We start from the raw sequence: 21,711 nt of genomic DNA, 5'->3' as shown, positions 1-21,711 counted from the left end.
GTACAAAGTAACTTCTCGCTGGATGATCAAATAGATCTAGCAAATAAAAAACATAGGACGCCCAGTTGGAATTTGAGTGTCAGATAATACACAAAGAATATTGTTTCCGTACAGATAGGTTGCCTGTAGTATTTGGGACTACTAACAAAGGATTCCTTGTTTATCTGAAATTCAAATTTAACTGGGCATCTTATATTTTAGCTAGCAACTCTACTCTGGATGCATTTTAGTTTGCATATGTTTTTAAAATGGAGCACCTAGAACTTAAGATAATATTTCAGTTGAACCCAGAAGCAGAGCTCAAGTAGGTGAGAAAGGCTGGAAGGAGAAGGAAAAAGGATATGGCCCACTCCTTCATCCCCCCACCACCATGCTTCTGTGTGAAAACTAGAGTACAGTGCGTTCACGGAGGGCATAAAGCCCCCTCCCCCAGCTCAGTGTCAAGGCACAAGTGGGGTACCTCTGTGTACCACCAAGACTGGCAGCCCTGCTCTTAGGTAAAGAATCTCTTCCAACATCTCAAAGTCCCCTGTAGCTATTTCTAACTTCTTTTGCACAATCAACTCTGCTGTCTGTATTCATTGTGGGAGGTTATTTTTAGCTCGAGTGGGTAGCATATTTGCAGAATACTACACACAATGGTTTGTGCCTTTCCTATCTACTTACCTCCCTTTGAATTTTTTTTCTCTTTCCTGGCATCAATCCTTTGACTTTCTTTGCAGTACTACTGATCTTTTGATACATTCAACTAGAATATAAGCTCCTGTAGGACAAGGGCCAGGTACACTGTTAACATAATAATAACGCCTCCCTTTTGTAGAGAGCTTTAACTGCAAAAGCCTTGTCTCATTCCATTTTCTTATTTTCTCCTCATACTCTTCTACCCCAGGATCCCTGCAGGAGTAAATGCTACAGGGTGGGTGCTTGGCGACCCAGCTGGCCGGGTGGAAGTGAAATTAGGGGCAGTTCTAGTCGTCTAAGAACACTTTCTCCAGGAGCTCCCATTTCAGTCTTTTAAGGCCAGAGGTCACAGAGCACAGCCCAAACTTAACTCATTCCAAACAGATGAGACCCCTTGCTGTTTTTGAAGCTCCCGTCAGATGGATATTCCACAATTTCCCCCAAGGCCTCACCAGTATTGAATGACTCTCACTCATCAGGAAGTGAAGGCTTCCTGTCCCCACCCTTCCCTTTTTAACTCTTAATTCCATTCTCTAATTCTGTGATTAAATCTTAAATTTCTTTCTGATTAGTAATCCCCAGTGTAACTTCAATAGGGAACATAGACACCTGGAAACAACACGAGGACTATTTTCATGAAAACGAGTAGGGGAACGAAAGGCCACATGTGATGATACTCCATCTCCTGCCTCTCTGATGAATGATGTAGGGTCAGGGTCATCTGGAGACTGGGCTGGTGGAGGTGGCAAAGCTCACACACTAAGTCTGGGTGAATCTTGGGACCATCAGCCAATTCATTCATTGGGACCTTTCACATTTCCATTCTCAACTTTAAATAGTAAGGTGAATGTATTGATCTTAGCAGGAAAATAGCTAGCAGTGTGTGGGGGGAGACCCTTAAGAGGTTTTCAGGGGCAATGTGTACAGGCGGACATATGTAATCTGGCTGTTGTGACCAGAGCCCTCTGAGGGTCATTGTGACCTGGCCATGGAAACCTATGGTGGAACTCACCTCCTTGGGGATGAGTGTGGGTCAGAGTTGCTGGAGAGAGAGCGTTCCTGCACCCGGCAAACCCATAGACAACCAAACTAAGAACAGTTGACTGGGGCAAAAGCCTTACTCTGGCATAAAGACGTCTTTCATAATACAAGCATCATCAGATTCCGGAGTCATGAATGATAACAAATTGTGCTGGTCTGCTGTGGGTGCTGTTTCTTTCATGAGACATGTATTTTATCCTTCGGTCATCGGGGCGACCCAAAGGGTATGGTGGTTATGACCAACTGTCTGGAGTTATTCATTTATGCTCCTTTTCTGCTACAAAAACAGTTGTCGTGGGCTGAGTCTCATGACACAGGTGACTGCCCGCGACCAACAGGCTATCCATTTCAGTCCTCGTGCTACTCACCCTGCTTGAACAGTTTCATTTTATATTTCTATTTCAATTACTAAACCACTGTTATTTCCATGAGTGTAAGATGCACCATTCATTTAATAATACCTGGGGGTGGGCAGGGGAGGGGATAAGAATCCCGATCACATTTAATATACACCATCTATTGTCAGCTCATCCCTATGCCTCATAGCTAAAGACCTACCGATCCTTCAAGACTCACTTCACAGTCATCCCCTCTGAGAAGCTCTTTTGACAACCTTCCTCAGGACGGACCACTCCCTTGTGTCACAACTGCACCTTACACAGGCTGCCACACCTACTATAGTCATCATGCACAGACTGTAACCACCTCAAGGGCAGGAACTATCTTATTCATCTCTGGCTTCCCAGAGTCTAGCGCAGTGCCTGACATCGGCTTGCGTTATAAATATCTACGGAAGACCTACCATGTGCCCGGAACACTCCTGACTTGCACTTGTCTGTTAAACGAACGATTTTTAGCAAACATCGACTGTGCAGCACCATGGGAAATACGAAATGAGAATGTGACAGTCTCTCTGGCACTTCCACTATTACAGCGAGACGGGAGCAGGATGAGTGATGCGCTGTCCTAGTCAATTTGGGCTGCTTAACAAATGCCACAGACTGGGGGCCTTAAACGACAAACGTCTATGCCTCACAGTTCTGGAGGCTGGGAAATCCAAGATCAAGGTGATGGCTGATGCATTTCCAGGTGAGGGCTCTCTTCCTGGTTTGCAGACACATACCTTCTTACTGTATCCTTACATGGCACAGGGATCGTCTCTCTCCTCTCTTCTCGTAAGGCCACTAATCCCATTCAGGAGGGCTCCAATCTCAGGATCTACTTACCTCCCAAAGTCCCATCTCCAAATACCATTGGTGATTAGGGCTACCGTGTATGAATCTGGGGAGGTATAAACCTTCAGTCCATAGCATATGCTCACATGAACGTGATTAAGTACCAAAATGTGTGGTTCAGACGTTAAGTGCTGCGGGTAGTTAAGAAAGGGAAAGAGCTGAGCTTCTGCAGGGACCAGGCCTTACCCGTCTGTGTAGCTCCAGCGTCTCCCAAAGCCTAATGTGAGGCTTGCATTTAAAGTTAATTCAATTACACCGAAAAAGTTCCCAGAGAAATTCTCGAGGCTTCTAGGAGACGGGAAGGAATTGCAGGATGGGTGGACAGCATGGCAAAAGGCTTGGTGGCAAGAACGAATTAAAAACCATTTTTTACAAATTGTGTTATAGATGACATAGAATTTACCCTTTTAACCATTTTTTAAGTGACATTAAGTACCTGGACATGGTTGTGCCATCAAGGATGCAATGTTGAGTCCCTTTCAGAAGGGCTCATACCTGGGTGATCACACATTTGTTCGCGGAATAACAAACACTTGTTAGTGGACATAATAATGCCTCGGCGTAAAAGCGTGTTTCTCTCCCCAACGGAGGCAGTTTCCCCACCGACATCTGTGATTTGTTTTGCAGCTATTAATGTGAGGCTGTGGTGTTGGGGGGCAGGGGGCCCTAGTGCTGCTCCCAGTATGTTTGAATTATCCTTGTGAAGCTCTAAACAATGAACACTAAACATTTCGGCCCCCAATGCTGGGCCTTTTGTATTCCAATCAAAAGCACAACACCCTATTGTGTGTGTGGGGGGGGGGGGGACAAGGACTCGATGGGCCGCCAGTTGCGTCCACTTACCGCCCATTCCATACGAAGTACTGTAGCTATTCATACACTTGAGGGTTTTCTTTTGCGTGTGTTCTTTGATGGGGGGGTGTGAGACATGTTCTCAGCGTCCACGGGCACCACGGAGAGGGAAGAAGGTGGGCGAGGGAGGGCGAGGCCCAGCCAGCTGTGAGATCTGGCTCCTGGTTTGGTCACTTCGCTGTGAACCCTTGGACCCGTCACCTAAACCCTTCAGGCCGCCGTACCACAAGGTGGATGAAATCCACGGCCTTCACGGTGTTTCCGTGTTTCAGTCCCGTCTGGATAATGTTTCGCAAGGGCCACGCGGCTGCTTGGGGGGGGGGGGGCTTAGCCTGGGACCAGTGGGTGCCCGTGCGGGCAGTGAGCCGAGGGAACACGAGACACGCGTGGGTGGGTGCAGAGTGGCGGAACGCCGGGCGTCCCCAAAAACGAGCTCAAGCGATGGGCTTCCCAGACGAGCCTCTCCCAGGCCAACTTTTAAAGGTCGGAGGAAAGTTTGTCGCGGGGCGGGCGCCCGAGGGGCGAGCGGGGTGGGCTGCCCGCCTCCTCCCCTTTAAGCGGGCGGGCCCGGCGCGCGCTCCGTTACCTGCGGCGGGGAGGGGCTTGGGAAAGTTTGTGTTTGTTGCTGGCAAAGCGCCCGGTGGGCGGCGCGGGCGGGCGGGCGGGCGCTGCGGTTCCTGCCGCTGGCTTTCGGGAAGCGGCCCGGGCTGCTGGCGGGGCGCAGCGGGGCGGCTCTGGCGGCCGGCTCCCGGGGCCCGCGGGCCGGAGGAGGGCGCGGGGGCGGTAGGCGGCCCGGCGGCGGCGAGGGGCGCGCGTCCGGCCCGCGCGGGGATCGCTCGGCCGGCGCGGAGAGCGAGGCAGGCGCGCGGCCCAGGCGGAGCGGCGCCGACTCTGGAGCAGCCGGAGCTGGAGGCGGAGGAGGCGGAGAGGCGCTGCCGCCCGGCGAGCATGGGGCGCCCGGCGCCCAGGCCGCTGCTGCTGGCGCTGCTGTCGCTGGGTGAGTGCGCGCGGGGCGCGGGGCGCGGGGACCGCGGGGCCCTGGGGGGCGCGGCCTGGGGCGCCCAGGGGGCCGGGGCCACTCCCGGGAGACCCGAGCGGGGTGCGCGGGCGCCGCCCGGCGGGGCACGACCGCGGGGCCTCCGGGAGCCGGGCGCAGCGCGCGGGGTACCTGTCCCCGCGTCGCCAGGCCGAGCCTCGCCCCCCACACGTGCGTGGGGAGTGGCTCGTGACCCGCTGCCCCCAGCCCTCCCTACCTGTTGGCCGCCAGGAGCCGGGCTCACCTTGATCGGTCTCCGGCCCGGAAGGTGCCTGCGGTCCCCGGCCAGTGTCCCCGGCCAGTGTCCCCGGCCTGGCGGCGGGAATCTGCGCCTCGGATCTGCCCGGCGGTAGTCGGGACCCGCCGACTCGCCCCGCACACGCAAGCCCAGGATGAGTCGCCTTTCTTGGGCAGCCAGAGAACCCACCAACTTCCTTCTGCGAAGGTCACGAGGTGGCCCACAGCGCTACAATAGAAATCAGTGTGCGAGCCCTTCGGTCATGTTGGCTGGGGGTAGGTAGAGCTGCTGCCTCCGTCTTTTCCTGTATTATTTCTTCTGGAAACTGCCCAGCTCCATATGTGCACACAAAGACCTGGGAGGCTTGGCTTCTCCAACTTTCCCTACCTGTTACTTTGTCTGCCTTTCCTGTCCCCTGTCTTCCACCCTTCCCAAACCTCCGTGCCTCTTGATAAATTGGCCCAATGCCCTCCCCCAACCCAAGGAATCTTTGGTGGGTTTTTTTTCTCTTCGTGTTCCTTTGACTCTATACATACAGACACCATCTTCAAAGTGGATACATGTCGTTGTCTTAGTATATTAACATAACCATGTGGGAATCGGCCACAGAAATAACATCTGTTTATTAAGTGCCCACCGTGCTGCCCCAGGGCTGACCCTTATGGGCTTTGATATTCTTGAATCCTTTTGGTCTGTGTCAGAAGAGAAAGAATGCTGTTACCTGACCACCGGTTTCCTTCCCAGCCTTTGGAGAAGGCAGATCAGAATCTTTGGCAGAGTGCATGGCGTATGGTGTCTGTCCCAGCCAGGCCCCAGCTGCACACGGGGTAAATGACTACTCCGCACTTATGGTCTGAGGGTCCCAGTGGAGGACCTCCACAGCCGCTCCCATCCTGATGGCTCCAGGGCACCCACTGTCCCAACCCCCATGCCTCTTGCTGCTGGTGGGCCAGGCTTTCTGCTGCTACTGTGTGCTCTTCGCCTCCGAGGGGTTTTCTGGAACTCACTCCCCAAGAGAGCTTATCCAGCCACATTGTTTTAGCTGCGACCATTTGCAGAAAGCTTCCTGATCTTTCACTTAGTTTTGAAGCCTCTCTTCTGTGATTTCAGATCCTAGGGCTTTTATTCTTTTCTTTTCACTCTGGGACCCTTGTAAGATCATTTGTTTCATACTGCTGGTGATAGTCCATAATAGTTAATGGGCTCATGTGTTTGGGTCAAACAGGGCCATGGCTAATGGTTGCACAGACTGTGCACTGCACAACTCTGGGAACTGCTATTCACTTCATAGTCTATGTGAGAATGACTCCCCCTAGAGTTGTGCAGGTCACAACCTGTGTATCAGTAAAGGCAGACATTTGAAAAAAAAAATGCCCTTGAATGGCTATGATAAGGGAGAAAAAGGGAGAGAAGAAAGGGCAAAGGGAGAAAATAGAAGTGGCAACGCAAAAACAAGTGGAGGAAGCACAGCTTGGGGAGATCTTCATTATATACCAGTGTATCCTGCCCTGACTGGACATCTCATGTTAACTACACACGAGTAATGTCTGTGGTGTCACCAGCCAATGTCTTATCCCCTAACTTGTCCCTGAACTTGAACCTGATAACTCTGCCCCTACAGAATCTCACTCAGTGTGGCTTCAGTCTGACCTTCGCGAAGACCTCCCTACTGTACCACTCCAGCACTGTCCTGATTCCTGAAACGTGATATGTTGATAAGCAAGATCGTCTTTCCTCTCGTATTGCAACCTGGGCATAATCTTGCTGTCACTTTCTTTGACCTCAGTGTTCACTCTGTCCCTCAGTTCTGTGGCTTTTCCCACAGCGCAAACTCCAGCTTTTTCCCATCCTTCCTCTTTCTACAGCTACTATTCTAGCCCAAGATGTGACACTTCCCCACACAGTTCACTTCTGACATCTTCCTGGTTGACTCTTTCCACCAGCCTCCCTTCTAAGCTCATCATTTTCCTAAAGGATCAGCTTTGGGGGTCCTGCCTTTGTGTGCTGGTTTTCTTTTTTAGGACTTTTTAAATTTTTTTTTTTTATAAAGATATGCTTCCCCTTGTGTTCTCTCCCCTCTGGTCTTCTGTCTTGATTCAGACACTTCGTTCTAAGGAACCTGTTTGCTCTCCTTTACGTATGACATTTGTGAGCCTCCTGGCTCTGCCACGTCCCTTGGCCTCGGAATGCCCCTCCTGCTTCTCTCCTCTTGCCTGGGTATTTCCTTTGCCCCCTAAAACTCACTGCCTGCGTGAAGCTTTTCTAAGTCTACCTATCACCATCACGTCAGCTTCGTATGTCTGCCTATGTCTCACCTATCTTCTTTATGCATTCAATATGGCATTTCTCAAATACCCATAAGAATCCATACGGGTGTCCCATACAAATGCCTCACTGAGTGGTGGGGGTGGGTGGGGGTGGACAGATAATAAAACAGCTAACTACAAAGACAATGAAATACCTGACATAGAAACTATGTGCTGATAGGAAGCAAGGAAGAGGATGATTCATTTTGACTTGGGATTGGGGCTGATTTTCCTAAGAGGTGACATTTGAGCTGAGCCTTGAGGACTATTAGTATTTTGGAAGAAAGGGTAGAAGAACATCTCAGGCTCTGGGGAAAGGCATCAAGTGTGGATGCGTGAGGGTACATGGCTCCTTCAGAAATGACGAGGGAGCTCCATGTAACTCGAGGTGGAAGGAGGAGAATGTGAGGGGAGAGCAAGCTGAAAAGGTGGCTTTGGGTGGATTCTGAAAGATGGGTGTGCTGTGCTGAAAAGTCTGGACCACGAGGGGTGGGTTTGTGGGCCTATGGGTGTGGCCAGGCAGCCTGTACTTCATCATAGCACTTATCTAGCTCACTGAATGTAATTGTGTGTCATGGTCTAAATCCCCACTCTGATTATACCCCCAGGGGGCAAGGGCCATGCTGGTCTTGTTCACTGTGGTATCCCTATTACTAATAGGGTGCCTAGCACATAGTAGGTGTTCAGTAAATGTTTCCTGTGAAGCTATATATGAGGTTTGAAAATTAAGTTTGCGAACTCATCCTAGAAAACGTGCTACATATCTCATTGCGGAATATCACTACGGTCACCTTCGAAGTACTCCCCTTGGGAAGCTGTTCACTGATGCCAGTGCCCAGTCCACCCTTCAAAGCAATTTTGGAACTCTTTCTGGAATGGCCATCAGAGCTGTCGTCGCATTACCCTTGATGTCCTGAATGTCATCAAAATGTTTTCCTTTCAATATTTCCGTTATCTTCGGTCAAAGAAAGAAGTGATTGGGGGCCAGATCAGGTGAGCAGGGAGGGTGTTCCAATACAGTTATTTGTTTCCTGGCTAAAAACTCCCTTACAGACAGTGCTGTGTGAGCTAACTGCATTGTCATGATGCAAGAGCCATGAATTGTTGGCGGAAAGTTCAGGTCATCTAACTTTTCACGCAGCCTTTTCAGCACTTCCAAATAGTAAACTTGGTTAACCGTTTGTCCAGATGGTACAAATTCGTAATGAATAATCTCTCTGAAATCAAAAAGGTTGCACCACCATTACAACAAGTTTGCGAACTTAATACCGTGTTTCTCTAAAAGTAAGACCTAGCCAGACAATCAGCTCTAATGTGTCTTTTGGAGCAAAAATTAATATAAAACCCCTTCTTATATAGGACCCGGTCTTATAGTAAAATAAGACCTCGTATTATGTTATGTTATGTGATGTTATGTTATATTATGTTATTATGTAAGACCAGATCATATGTTAATTTTTGCTCCAAAAGATGCATTAGAGCTGATTGTCCGACTAGGTCTTATTTTTGGGGAAACATGGTAGTCCAACCTCTGTGTGTATGTGTGTGTCTACACATATATGTGTGTATATACGCATATAGGTATATATACACACATATGTACATGTACACAAATATGTGTATATATGTCTCCTTTTATCTGGGATAATGGGTAGCCATTGAAAGTTTTCAGGGTGAGATTAAGACAACATGGCAATCTGAGGAGAGTAAATCCTCACTGGGGTGCAGCATGAATTAGAGAGTGGAAGGTATGAAGATTGTGGAAAGGGGTTATGATATTCTAAAAAAATGTGTGTCTTTTGAAAAATATTTGCAAATCCATTGAAGTAGTTTTTAAACGACAAAAGCATTACATCGATAGTGTAAAATTCACATAACATAGATGGGTATTACATTAATTAGGCAGGCTAAACGGCTCCAACAGACTCAAAGCAAAGAGATTCAAACAATAGACGTGTCCTTCCTAACAGTCTCCAGGGGATGTTTTGATGAAAAGGTTGGTGGGATCCCTCCCTGCTCTCCACAGCCGCTTCCAGGCTGATGGCAGTTCTGCTGTTTTCAGCTGTGCTTTCTAAGGTCACTTTGGTTGTCACCATCGTCTTTCCAGCTCCATAAACGATGAAAGAGCATAGAGGAATAGGTATGGAGACTTCCTGGCCAAGCGTGGAAGTGGCACACCTCATTTCTGCACACATTCCATTCGAGAAAATTCAGTCCATGCCACACTAGCTGCAAGGGAAGCTGAGAAATGCAGCGTAGCCGGGCAGCCGTGTGCCCACTACTAAGGAGGATGAGAACAGATTTGACGGAATAGGTAGTAGTCTCTGTATTATAAAGGATATAAAGTAAAAAAAAAAAAAAAAAAAAAAAAGGTGCCCACCCTCCCACTTCCCAGGCACAGCACTCATAGCTAATGGACGTGTGTCTGTATACTGAATATTTGGTTTGTTCTTTTCTCAGAGCTTCTATGCAGGGCTCTGCGCTTAACAGGCACAGAGGTAAAAATAGCAGCTGTGTGTAGAGGATGTGCAGATCCAGGGTCAAGCTCGTACGTATATTCTCTTACTTACTCCTCACAGCCACAGTTTGAGAAAGGTACCAGTGTTTTCTTCATATTACAGATGAGGAAACTGATGCCAAGAAAAGTTAAGGGGGAAAAAGAGCTAAGGAACGTGTCCAGAGTCTGTTAGCTGCTCCATGGCCGAACCAAGATTTGATTCCAGGACTCCATTCTGCCTCTACTGAGGGAAAGTTGGTGGATATTCACCATAACCTTATGTTGTGTATCGCTTGAGGTTGGTGAGGTGGAAAGAGGTGATAGTGGTTTGAAAGCAAAAGTACCATTCTGGCTAAGAGGGTCTGGGCCGGGGGTGGGTGGGGTGACTGCAGCTCACTCACAATTCCTGAACAGGCTGTGCCAGGCTGCACCTCACAGATGGAGCGACTCTGCACCCCCTCGCAGGTCACCGCACCTTCTCTGAGGACAGGGACCGACATGCCGCTTTCTCCAGCCAGCGCTGAAGCGGGAAGCCTGGCAGCAGGAACCCTGGTGAATTCATCCAGCCTAACGGTCTTTGAAATGCTATGGCCTTCTGAGATTCCTTGGCCCTCATTTTAGCCTTGTTAACAGAATTCCTGGATCTGCCAAGCTGATTAATGCCTGCCCTGGCTATAATTATTCTTATTAGCCTGCTGAATAGGGGCTCTCGTTGTTGGTGCTCATTCCTTGCTGGGCATTCGGGCTAGTCGGCATTTATATGGCTATTTTGTTTTAGTGACGAGTGTGGAGTGGATTTTTACCCCATGGATTGAATGTACATTTTCATCTTGGCGCTGTGTCTGCCAGTTAAAGAAGGTGTGTGGTTGTCCGTCAGTGTGTGAGTGCATCTCGCTTTATCAGATGAAGTTGGGGGACGCTGTCACGGCCGTTCATAGCTATTCCGTTTAATTGCATTGGTTTCTTCAAGACAGGCGAGCAAGGCCATGTGACTCTCTGCTTTGGGAAAATAACTAGAACTGGCAAAAATTTTTCATAATTTATCTTCTAGGAAAGGGCAAGTGCTGTAGTTGGCACAGTCAGTGGTTTTTGAAATCTTGAATATTTTTGCCCCCCACACCAACTGGAGTCTTTGTGAAGCAACAGAATTAGACCCGGAAGTTAACGCTATCCCGGACCAGCAATGCGATTTTAGTCGACTAGAGATAATGGCTCTGCGCACACGTTTGTGTCCTTCGAATGCTGATTTCTCCACCGTGCTCCCTAAGTGTTTGTGTGAGATTATGGAATCACTAAGCAGCATGATTCAAATTTAAGTATGATGGCCTGGGACCTTAACTTCATCCTGCTTTGCACCTGTATAAGCAGCTGGAACGTGAAAGCATTATTACTCAGGACATTTCAGGGGACTGGCTAGTGTTGCTCGGTGTAGGATGAACTTGGCTTAACGGTTCAGGGCACATTTCAGAATGGGTGCTATCTTTGAATCCTAATAAAATAGAGGCACATGTGCAGACAGATGGGTTACTTCTCAGACCTTGAAAGTGACCAAGCCAAGCACGTCTGGTAATGGCTCGCCCTTGTTCTTATTTAGAGCTAGACTGGGCCAGAACTTCCTAGCTTTCTGGCCATGGTAAGCGACCCACATGGGTTACAGGTGGGTTGTAGGTGTGTCGTGATGCTGGTGTCCTCAGTCCCCGGATCCCGCAGGTCAGAGATGCCTCTAAACCAGAAGCCATGTTTACCCTGCAAGCCATACAGGTATGGTCACTTCCTGTGTGTCCTGTGATTTGACGGAGGTGGGCAGGTATCTGTTTTACCTGGTGAACTCCAGCCCTTTAGCCCCAACCTGGCCTTAGGATGAGCTGTTTGCAGATGGAAATTGAGAAGCTTGGTGAAATGGCGAGTAGCTCACTTACTCATTCAGGAAATATTGCGAGAGTGCTAAGTACCCCAGGCCAGGCATCATTCTGAGTGCTGGGGATTCTGTGGTAAACAGAGGTGATACATATCGCCCCTCCAAGGGCCTTATGGTTGGGGGTGTCCCCAGAAAGTGCAACACCACCTGGATGATTGAGGTGAGGGTCCAGGGCAAGTTCTGGGGAATGCGTACAATTAGGGGACAGGAAGTGGAAAGCAGAGATCTGGACGGAGTGGTCAGAGCAAGGAACCAGGAGAGCCTCTGTCAGAAACCAAGCAGAGAAGGGTGCAAGTAGATTTGTTAAAGAGGGATTGACCAAATGCTGCTGAAAAACCAGAATGGTAACGACAAACCAACCATGACACGTGTGTATCTAAACTATTTCTGCTCTTGAAAACCACCTATGCAAAGAAAGAATAGGGCTCGGGCTCTGGAATCGGCCTCCTGCCCTCCAGCAAAGTGAAACTTGGACAGGTTTCTTCACCTCCCTGAACCTCAGTTTCCACAGCTGTAAAATGGGACTGATACCTCTCTTGCAGGTTTGTCATGAAGACTAAAATAACATATCTAAAAGAAATGCAAACATTACACTTCATGTATGTAAATTCGTAGAACTTTGCTACTCAAAGTGGGGCCTGGGGGCCAGCCGCCTCGGCAGCACCCCGGAGAACCTCAGCGCTTGGTCTGCGTGGTAACCAGGTCTTCAGGGATTTCGAATGCATGCTCAAGTCGGAGAAACCCTAGTCTGGAAGAGTGCTTGACACACAGGTTATTTGGTGGCCTGGGCTTTCTGGGTGAACTCTGAGGCCATGGCCATGGTCAGAGCCAGAGCCAGAGGAGCATGGGGCTGGGCTGGGCTCTGTGGGAATGTGGCACGCGGAGTTAGCCATGAAGGAGGGGGTCAGCTCTGGAGTGGAGGTAGTCAGTCTGGTGTCCTGACTTCATCCCACCAAGTTTGGCAGCCTGGGAGCAAGGGAGGGATGTGGTGTGACCTCTCCATGCGATGAGGTGGAAGGATAAGGGATGTAGGAATCCGTAAGGAGCTGTGACAAGTGGCCAAGATTTGTAGGGGGGATGAGCAGGTGATGGAGCTGGAAGGCCTGATAAACCACAGAAGGTTGGAGGGACTAGAGGATGTGATGAGGGTTAAAAAGCAGATTCAGAGGCACAGGGAGTGGGTGGGCCAGGAAGGGAGGAGGGAAGGATCCAGAGAGGTAACTTGTGCGTCTAGGGTCTTGGAAGTGGAAATCTGAGGGGTTGTAGGCTGGGCGGGCAGTAGCCCAAATGAACACTTATCCAGAGTTATCACCTCTGACGTCGTTTTGGCCAATTTACCTCTAATATCTGACTGGGCCCAAGTGTGATAACGTTTGTTTCCTCGCCTTTTAAAACACTGGGCTTGGATTCTGGCCCTTGATCTTCCACTCATTAGTTCTGTGACCTTGGACAAGTTGCTGAGTAGCTTTCAGCCTCTGTGATGTAAGGGGCCGGGCCAGCCAATCTCAAAGGCCCCCTTCCATCTCAAACTCTTTGAGTCCACCGCTGACCCCTGCTGTTGGCCATATGGGCTGCTTGGTCCAGCCTTGGCGCCTCGCCCATCTTTCCCAGCATTCCTCCTGTCTGCAGCCTGTCCCTCTTATCTCTCACCTGCCTGGCATCTCTCCACATCAGGGCGGTAGGGGCCACGGAGGACTCTGGGAATTGTTTGTCATTCTGTCACTGTATCAGCAACTACTTCCTCCTTGCAGCCCATTTCCTGTGCCGTGAAACTAGCATCTTTCCCCATGGTTCTCTGGGTTATGAAGGTACCCCTGCCACCAGGCTAATTGTGCTTTCAGATGGACTTCTGGGAAAAGTCACAGCGATAGTAAAACCCAGAAGGTGCTTCTAGATGACAGACCTTCTTATTACTGATTTTTTGGCATGTTTTATTGAGGTTATCAAGCTGTGAGTAAGTGGGGGTCGAGTTATCAAGGCTCAGCCCCCAACTTGTGTTTTCTTCCACATTTAGTCCTCAAGTCTAGGGAAGAGTCTGGCAGACGGTGGTGCCTCACGGGCTGTCCTTTTCCTAACACCCCCAAGACCACAGCGAGAAGAGACACAGACGTCTTCGGATGTGTCCAAATGTTACCACCACCTTGGATTTGCTACCTCCTTCCTGAAGGGTAGGACAGTTGAAATTCAGATGTTTCCCATCAGCAGCCTTAACTGACTAAGAAATGCATTCTCAATGTTTGGGGACTTTCTTCCTTTTCATTCTCTTAGTCGGAAAGGGAAAGGTTCAAAATGATGTTGGACGCAATGCCAACAAAAAGGCTACCACCTGGAAAACCTCCATATTTCTAGGAACCTGTGTTTACGACGTTGGCCTTCACTGTATCATGGCTCCTTCAGGGTGCAGCCACTGCTGACCCAGGGATGCTGTCTCCCGTGTCTTGGGTGCAGACAGTTTTGAGGCTTTTCTAGAACCCTCTAGGAGTGAATGCTCGGCTGTTGGAAGTGGCTGTCTTTGGCTGTTCTGGAGGTGAACGGATGGACAGTGCTTTCTAAATGCACTGCCCCTTAGAATGGTCTACGAACAGACTCTTAGCTGCTTTGTTGTCTGTCCGGTGTGCTGCTGCTTTGTTTATGCTGCAGGGAGGAGTTAAAAAACAAAAACTACGTTTGGCAGAGCTATTCAGTTTTCCATTTTCTGAAGGCTGGCACATCCAAATGTTTTCTTATTTGTTAGAAGGCAGTGGAGTCCATCATCTTTGATCGAGACACCATACCGTAAGTTCTGAGTGGAGACCACAGTGCCTAGCCCAGAGCCTGGCACATGGTGGGCACTGCGCACTCGTAAGGTAACAAACTGGTACCCAACTGTTACCCTACACCGCAGGGCAAGACATTCCTCCTTTTCCTTGTGGTCATGTTTTTTAATACTTCCGCAGCATGGAGGGAGTATTGACTACGTTTCTGACACTGGGGGAAGTGACACAGGAATTAGGAAATGGAGTCCACCATGGAAACGGAAGCCCTTAAAACTGAACAGCAGAGTGGATCGTTGGTGCATTGTAAACATCTGAGTGGATGAATTACTGGATAGCTGTGCATATGGGGCTATCAGAATAATGGGGATAAAACTGGGGCCTGGAGCTGTTCTTATGGAAAGTCTTCGTGGAGCAGGTGGGACTGGAACGTGGTTTGAGCCGGGAGCAGGGAAAGCATTTCAGGTATGAAAATGACCAGCGCTGTTGCTCAGAGCTGGGAGTAGCTCAGTGTGTGGGGGCTGGCGTTTCATGTGGGGATTAGCTGACTTAAGCTGGAGCGGTAAGAGAGGCCTCGGGGGTGTGTGGATATTAAACTCGGAGGAGGGGAGGTTGGTGGAGAGGAAGAATGTGAGCAAAGTCACCCTGAAAGGTGTTGGCATATCCTCAGTGCCCGCAGAGCAGCTAAGAGCCCACACGTGTGAGGCTGGTGAGGTCTGCGGGGGCTCAGAGGAAGCTCGCCTGCTACATTAAGGTGATACATCAGGCCATCATCCTATTTTTGGTTGTTTCTTACAAGGAAGATGGCTCCTAAAACAATTACTGATGTTCCCCTTAGGTCGTTCATCGGAGCATTTCTTCAAAAGACTATTACTGAATAAGAGACACGGGAACGTTGTAGAGGAAGGATGGGGAATTTTAGATGTTTTTCTATGGAAACGAGCTTTACGCAATCATATGGTCTAGTCATCAGAGTCCCACTTTAATAACAATTTATCCCACAAACAAGTTTCATCCGAAGCGTCAGGATGAGTCCCAGAAAGCTCGTGTCATACCTAGCTCGTAAGAACCTGCGGGAGGTCTCTGTTCCCGCCCCTCTGGAGTGTCACAGAGGGAACAAAGTGGCATTACTGCCCAGTTGCACTCTCAGGGGTCCACAGGCCAAACGGGGTGGCCACGCAGCGGGATCTGAGTTCGATCCTAAGAAAACGGCAGTGAGAAGGCAAGGTCTCTGTTCTGTCCAGTATGTTCAGTGGCCTCAGCACAAGGAAATGGGAAAACTGAGCATATCATCAAATTTTGATGACTCCCCTTGAAGTTTTCCCAAGGACCCCTCGCTCCACACCCTTAGAAGCGACTGTACAACCTATGCCTGTGTTGCCCCCACCCCCTTTTGTTTTTCTGTTGTCTTGGAATGATTTCCATTTGGAGCTCAAGTCCAGCCTCACTTTCCCTGGAGAGAGGAGGACACGTTCAGACCCCGGGGTGCTGCCGCCTATAGCACGGACCAGCCTGTGTCCGTCCCTTTGTCGTGGGCTGTCATTGAGCCACGTGCCTTCAGAGCACAGCCATCGATTTCTAACGATCAGGTTATTAGAAGGAGTGTCGGTCCTTCTCACCCCAGACGGTGTGCGCCATGAAAGCAGGCTCGTGTCTATTTCTGTTTATCTCAGTGTCTAGGCATTCGTGTCTTGGAATGCTTAAATTAATTTATGTGGTGCGAAAACACTTGGGTGTATTTCACATATACCTCTACATCTATCATAGAGACAATGTCCAACATATATGCGATACCTATGTAAAATCTGTGTTGTGGCCCTTACGTCATGAAGGGGACAGAAGTTACTATCTGTGGTATGTGTGCTTCCTGTCCTTTTTCGTTACTACCGTAGTCTTACCGCACGAATTTCTTGTGACTTCATTTCTAAGACAGAGGTTTGCGGGCTAGGGTAGAAGGAAATGGAGTCTGCCCACGAAAAAGAAAGGATGAGAACGTCTCCATTCTTCCTCGTGTGATTTTTCTGTTTCTTTTCTCCTTGGCAGCTGGTGTGGGAGATAAACAAGTCACAGGTTCTCGTCACTGTCTCTCTCCACTCCCTCCACCCCTTCCTCCCTTTGTGGGGTTGACACAGCCTCTCCCCTCCCCAGCTGGCATCTGCTGCCTTCCCGGGCCTCCTCTTGCTTGTCCACAGTGTGGAGAAGCAGACTTCTGCACTTCCAGTGCATGCTTCGAGCGCCCTGTGGTTGAGCGAGTCCCAACCACAGATCTGGGGCTTGTCATCACTGTCCTAGCAAGCAACCTGTTCTGGCCCCGTCGGGAAGGGGCAGGGGTGCTGCTGCCTGCGGCATGGACCTCGGCCCACTGTCTGTCTAGTTCATAACGACTAGTTCTTATCTGCCCAGTGCCAGGCCTTGTTCTAGAGCTCTCGGGCGGCATAGACACAGTCCCTCGACTCCCGTAGTTGCCCGTCTAGATGTGGAGGCGTGACATACACACAGAAAGAGAGGTGGTTTCACAGAAGTGTCCAAGGATTGTTAGAAGACATGCTGAAAATTTAGAGAAAAGGGCGAACATTCTGGGCTGGTTTAGACAGAGGTGTTCTCGCAGGAAAGGTGAGACGCCTGACAATCCTCTATACCTGTCTGCGTACCACCTGTCTCTCCTCTCTACTGTATATACAGTTTTAGGCTTTAGTAGTATGTCTGGATTGGGGATCTTGTATAAGGATCCGAAGGACCTGGGTCGTTGGCTTCTCTAGCCCCAAAGAAGAGTGAGTGGGAATAAATCTGCTGTGGCACAATTTGAGGTTTGGGATATTGAGATTATATCACTTCCTGGGGTGCCGGGAACGGCATCTAGATGGATGTGTGTCATGGCTGCTCTCACCACATGCTGTTCCCTTTCTGTGAGGAGCTTAGCAAAGAGCTTTTTTGAAAATACATCGATGAAGGGCCATTTCTGATGTATAAGTGAGATTAAGTTACTCCTATTATCCCACCCAGATGCTGGTCCGAAGATCAATGCCGGCTCTAAAATCTGAGTTTGTGGAAGCTCAGTGGGACAGAAGTGGTGCGGTCATGACCTCACCACGCATGTTGCTGGTCTGTGAAGGTGATGATGAGCAGAGAGCCGTCTGCCCCTTCAGGGGACTCACAGTCCAGCGAGGGAGGCAGACCATCCCAGCTCGGGATGATCAGGGCAGCCATGCCCATGATCCTCAGCAAGCTTGTTCTGCACTCTGCCTGGGGCTGGGGACTGAGCCTGGGGGAACATCAGGAAAGCCATCTGCAAGGTGGTTACATCCAAGCTCATCAAGTCTTGACGACCAGTAGGTGTTTGTGGTAGAGAAGGGGTGGGTTATGTGTTTCAGGCAGAGGGAAGAAAGAGCATGGCTAAAGGAATACACCTATTTATAAAAGTGCTGGTTTTGCATGAAGAAAATTTGTTATTATTTTTTTTAATGGCTGGAGTACGGGGTTGAGTTGTAGAGTCTTCAGAGGGAAAGAGTTGAGACTGGAGAGCATGACCTAAGAGTATAAAGAGCTTCGACTGTCACCTGAAGGAATTTAAGCATGATGTTGTGGGTGAGTTGGTCTATTTTTTCTGGTTCTGTCTTCCCTAGATTGCTCTAAGTCCCTCATGCCCTTTCTTTCCTTGGTATTTTAAAAGATTCTCATTGTTGGAGGACTCATTCTTCCCACCTTCTCTATGAAGCTGCCACAATGTTCCATCTTTCTCGACTCTGACGCTTAGCTGGGTGTTGGCCTGTCACCTTGCCTGACGATGTGGTTCTGCACACAGTAGGTGTGCAGTAAAGAACTGCTGAAGGAAGGAATGAAATACCAGATTGATAGAGTTAAAGTCCTTTCCTTAAAGGGCACGTGCTCCCAGAGTCTTTTTCTGTTCAGGTCAAACTACGACACCACTCTCCTTCCTGGGCCTCCTGGGGGTAGCTGGTCATGGACCTCCATATTACTCATGGCAGCTGTAAATGTCAAAGGCAGGCGTAAGGCCTTGTTGGGGGGAGGGATGATCAAGGTGAAGAAAGAGAAGAAAATGGGCGTAGGAGACAGTAAACTAGGGGAGAGAGGACAAAGCTGCCCAAGGTGAGGAGTGGGGGAGAATTTCAGCACCAGTTATCTCAGGTGCCTTTCATGCCCAGATGCAAGTTTAAATCCGATCTGAATCCCGCATTCTCGTTAAACTAGAGGCTAAAAGGAGGACCAGGTGTTCCCACAGAACTTGGCAGACTGTGTTGGCCAAGTTCGAACATGGCGAAGATTGAAAATGGCTGAGTAGTGAGGGCTGCCGAGCAGTGCTTGGGCCTCTAGCAGCTGTTAAGTTTATAGGAAGCTCAAAAATAATCCTCTGGCTTGATCTTGCCTCAGCCTTTTCTGTCTCTGGTCCCTCGACAGAGAATTGTTTAAATCGTGTGATATTTGTTGAGTTATTTGGGTTACTCATCAGTTCAGATTGCCTCACAATGTTTTGGCATCTTTTTCTCGGCCTTTGTTTACCTGACATCTCAGAACCTCGGTTTGCTTATTTAGCCCTTCTAAGGTTGAGTATTAAATGATGGGAGCAGGATTTATAAACTGTAAAGCACCGCTATCAGTGTAAGGTGGTTTTCGTCAAGCACCGCGTCCTTGAGGGCAACGCTGTCTGTTGAATACTTGGGTTCCATCAGAGAAGCAGAGCCCCTATCCATATTATGGACTAAGGCATTTGTTAGAAGAATTAGACTTTACACGATTGGGAGGAGCTGGGGAAAGTGAAGGCCGGAAAAGGGGAGTTGGAGGACCCGGGAAAAGCCATTAGTCAGCCCCCCTGAAGCACCTTTGGAGGTGGACACTGTGGGGACAAAGCCCCAGAAAGCAGTTTCCAGGCTCTCGGCCTCACATAGAAAGGTGCTGGCTCGGGTAGTAAATGGCCATCAACTGTGATCAGATGGCCATCAGCTGTGGCTAGTTGGCCGTCAGCTGTAACCCGTAAGCCATTGGCCACTAATATAACTGCCGTGGCTACACTAGTGGAGGAATGGGGGCTAGCAAGAGCGGATTGCAGAGAGGCGGATGCCGCCGGCGAGAATATAGTGATATGACTCCCCGACTTATGGCTCCGTGGGTGTTCCTTTTTGGCCTCACCATGTCCTGCATTCTTCTGTAGGGAGCGGGACCGGAGACCCCGCAGGCCGTCCCGCATGACAGACACGTTGGAGGTTGCAGAGGAACCTGGGATCCAGGCAGAGAGGGACTACAAAAGGGGCCTGGCGTGGGAGTCTGTGGAAGGGGACTTGCCTTTTCGTAGCTACCACTTCTGATTTGCAGCCAAGCAAATGGTGGTCTGGGGGCACTGGTCAGTAAGGATAGCAACTGGGAAGAAAGAACAGAAAGAAGAGCAAGGTCACGCTGGTGCCCACTCACACCTGTGCGTCTGTCTCACCACCTTTAACCAGAGCATAATGGCTCCTGTTTCCCTTCCACTTCCCAAATCTCAAATGCACTACAGTCCTAGCGAACTGACCCGGCACTGCCTCGGGAAGAGGATTCTGGGAAATGTAGTTCCAACCTAGCCAAGTTGACCCAGAACAAAACCCCACAATTTTATAATGAAGACTTTGCATGGCTCTGGCCTCCGAGGAACTCTCAAAGGCCACAGAACTGGAACCGAAGTGATGGTTATATGATCTAGTGATTCACCGGTCAGAAGTCCAGTTAGTTAATGATCCGGTCTTTAAGAAGCGATGTGTTCCTGTGTTCCTCAGTTGCTGGTGGCCTTGGTTCTCTTCCTGTCTTCCTTGCCTTTCCTGTCTGTAGTGCCAGAGGCGATGGTTATGTCAGCAGCAAAAGCTCAGTAAAGTTGCACTAACCTTAAAGAGCCTGTCAATTCTGGTGGAGTGCAAAATCTTTCTTTCACCAGATTCTTGTTCGACCTGGGAGACTAGATGCTTACCATTCCTCCTTGCACTGCATGATGGCTAAAAGAGGATTTCTGGATGCAAATGACTACAGAGTAGAGCCAGAAACTGGCATGTACATGTTAAGTGAGAACAAGGTTCAGACGTCTGGGCCTCCCTCCTCACCCACATGATCTGTTGGCCCCAACAGCCCCTTCCTCGTGTTCCTGCAGCCAGCTCAGGCCAGCCGAGGACTCAGGGAGTGCCTTCTAAGGACTCAGGGAGTGCCTTGGTCCCTGGAAAAATAGCACACTTTGTGAGATTCAACAGTCACGCCTGGACCGTGTCATCTCTCTGAATTCTGTCACCTTTTTGATTGTCAAGACTGATAGTTCCCTCTGTGACCATAACCTCTTCCCTTTGCTCCTTTCCAATATCCTCGTGTCTGTCTCCATCGCCGCTGTGATCCCCCAATCTTGAACATTCCTTTTTTCTAGTCCACCAGGCCACTCTCGCTGTCCTGGGCTCTGATCCAGAGCTAACCCTGGTGGTCGGCACTTCAGCAGCGAGCTTGTTAGCGTCCTAGGGCTCCCCTGCCACATTTCTGTGTCCGTCCTCGTATCCTATTTGAGTGATCCACACCAACCGCGATCTCTGAGCCTAAGCGTTGTCGTCTTGCTAAGGAAACCCTCCAAACCTGCCCACCCGAGTTTCCCACCAAGTCAGGGTGTCTTCACTGCACCTTAGGCCTCCTTTGTGTTCCTTTTGTGATGGTTTCCTATTATAATCCTTCTAATGCTTGTTCTAAACCTTTCCCATGATTTCCAACATCTAACCCCTCTCCTACTTGATGGAGGAGACAAGGGAGACCAAGCTAAGGTTGCTCAAGCTTTTTGCCTCAAACATTTCTCTATTTTTACCTATCGTTTTCTCCTAAATTCTGAAAAATGTCATGGCTCTTTCTTTGGTTCTTTTTTCCTCTTTCTGTGTATACTCTCTCCCTGTGTGACCCCGGGCACCCTGTGGTTTTAAATACCATCTATGTGCTGATGACTCTTTAATGACCATCTCTGCTTGGACCCCCTCCCCAGCTGCAGGCATACGTATCTACTGCCTACTCCACTGTACCCCCCCACTCTCATGTCTAACAGGCATGTCAAACTTAAAACGGCCAGAAGAGAACTCTAGCTTTGCCTGATACAACTGACTCCCTCATCTCAGGAGATGGCTTTCCTATGTACCCAGAGGCTCAAGCCA

At 49.4% G+C, this 21,711-nt stretch overlaps 1 protein-coding gene across 2 annotated transcripts in view; it reads left to right on the top strand.

The window, feature by feature from the left end:
• The first annotated feature begins 4,648 nt into the window (after positions 1 to 4,648).
• The window catches only part of PTGFRN (prostaglandin F2 receptor inhibitor), a 70,629-nt gene continuing 53,566 nt past the window's right edge, over positions 4,649 to 21,711 (top strand). Inside the window, exon 1 of one of the 2 annotated variants that reach the window (XM_081024717.1) lies at positions 4,649 to 4,806. In XM_081024717.1, the coding sequence (XP_080880843.1) occupies positions 4,758 to 4,806 (49 nt within the window). In that variant the 5' untranslated portion in view covers positions 4,649 to 4,757. Of the gene's footprint in view, positions 4,807 to 5,264; positions 5,359 to 21,711 lie in introns of those variants that run through there. The other variant, XM_081024718.1, reaches the window with a different exon arrangement.

This window comes from Rhinolophus hipposideros, assembly GCF_964194185.1.
Source record: "Rhinolophus hipposideros genome assembly, chromosome: 19".
Taxonomy (NCBI): domain Eukaryota; kingdom Metazoa; phylum Chordata; class Mammalia; order Chiroptera; family Rhinolophidae; genus Rhinolophus; species Rhinolophus hipposideros.
The sequence above is the reverse complement of the archived record's forward strand: the minus strand, read 5'-3'. Positions and strand labels throughout refer to the sequence as shown.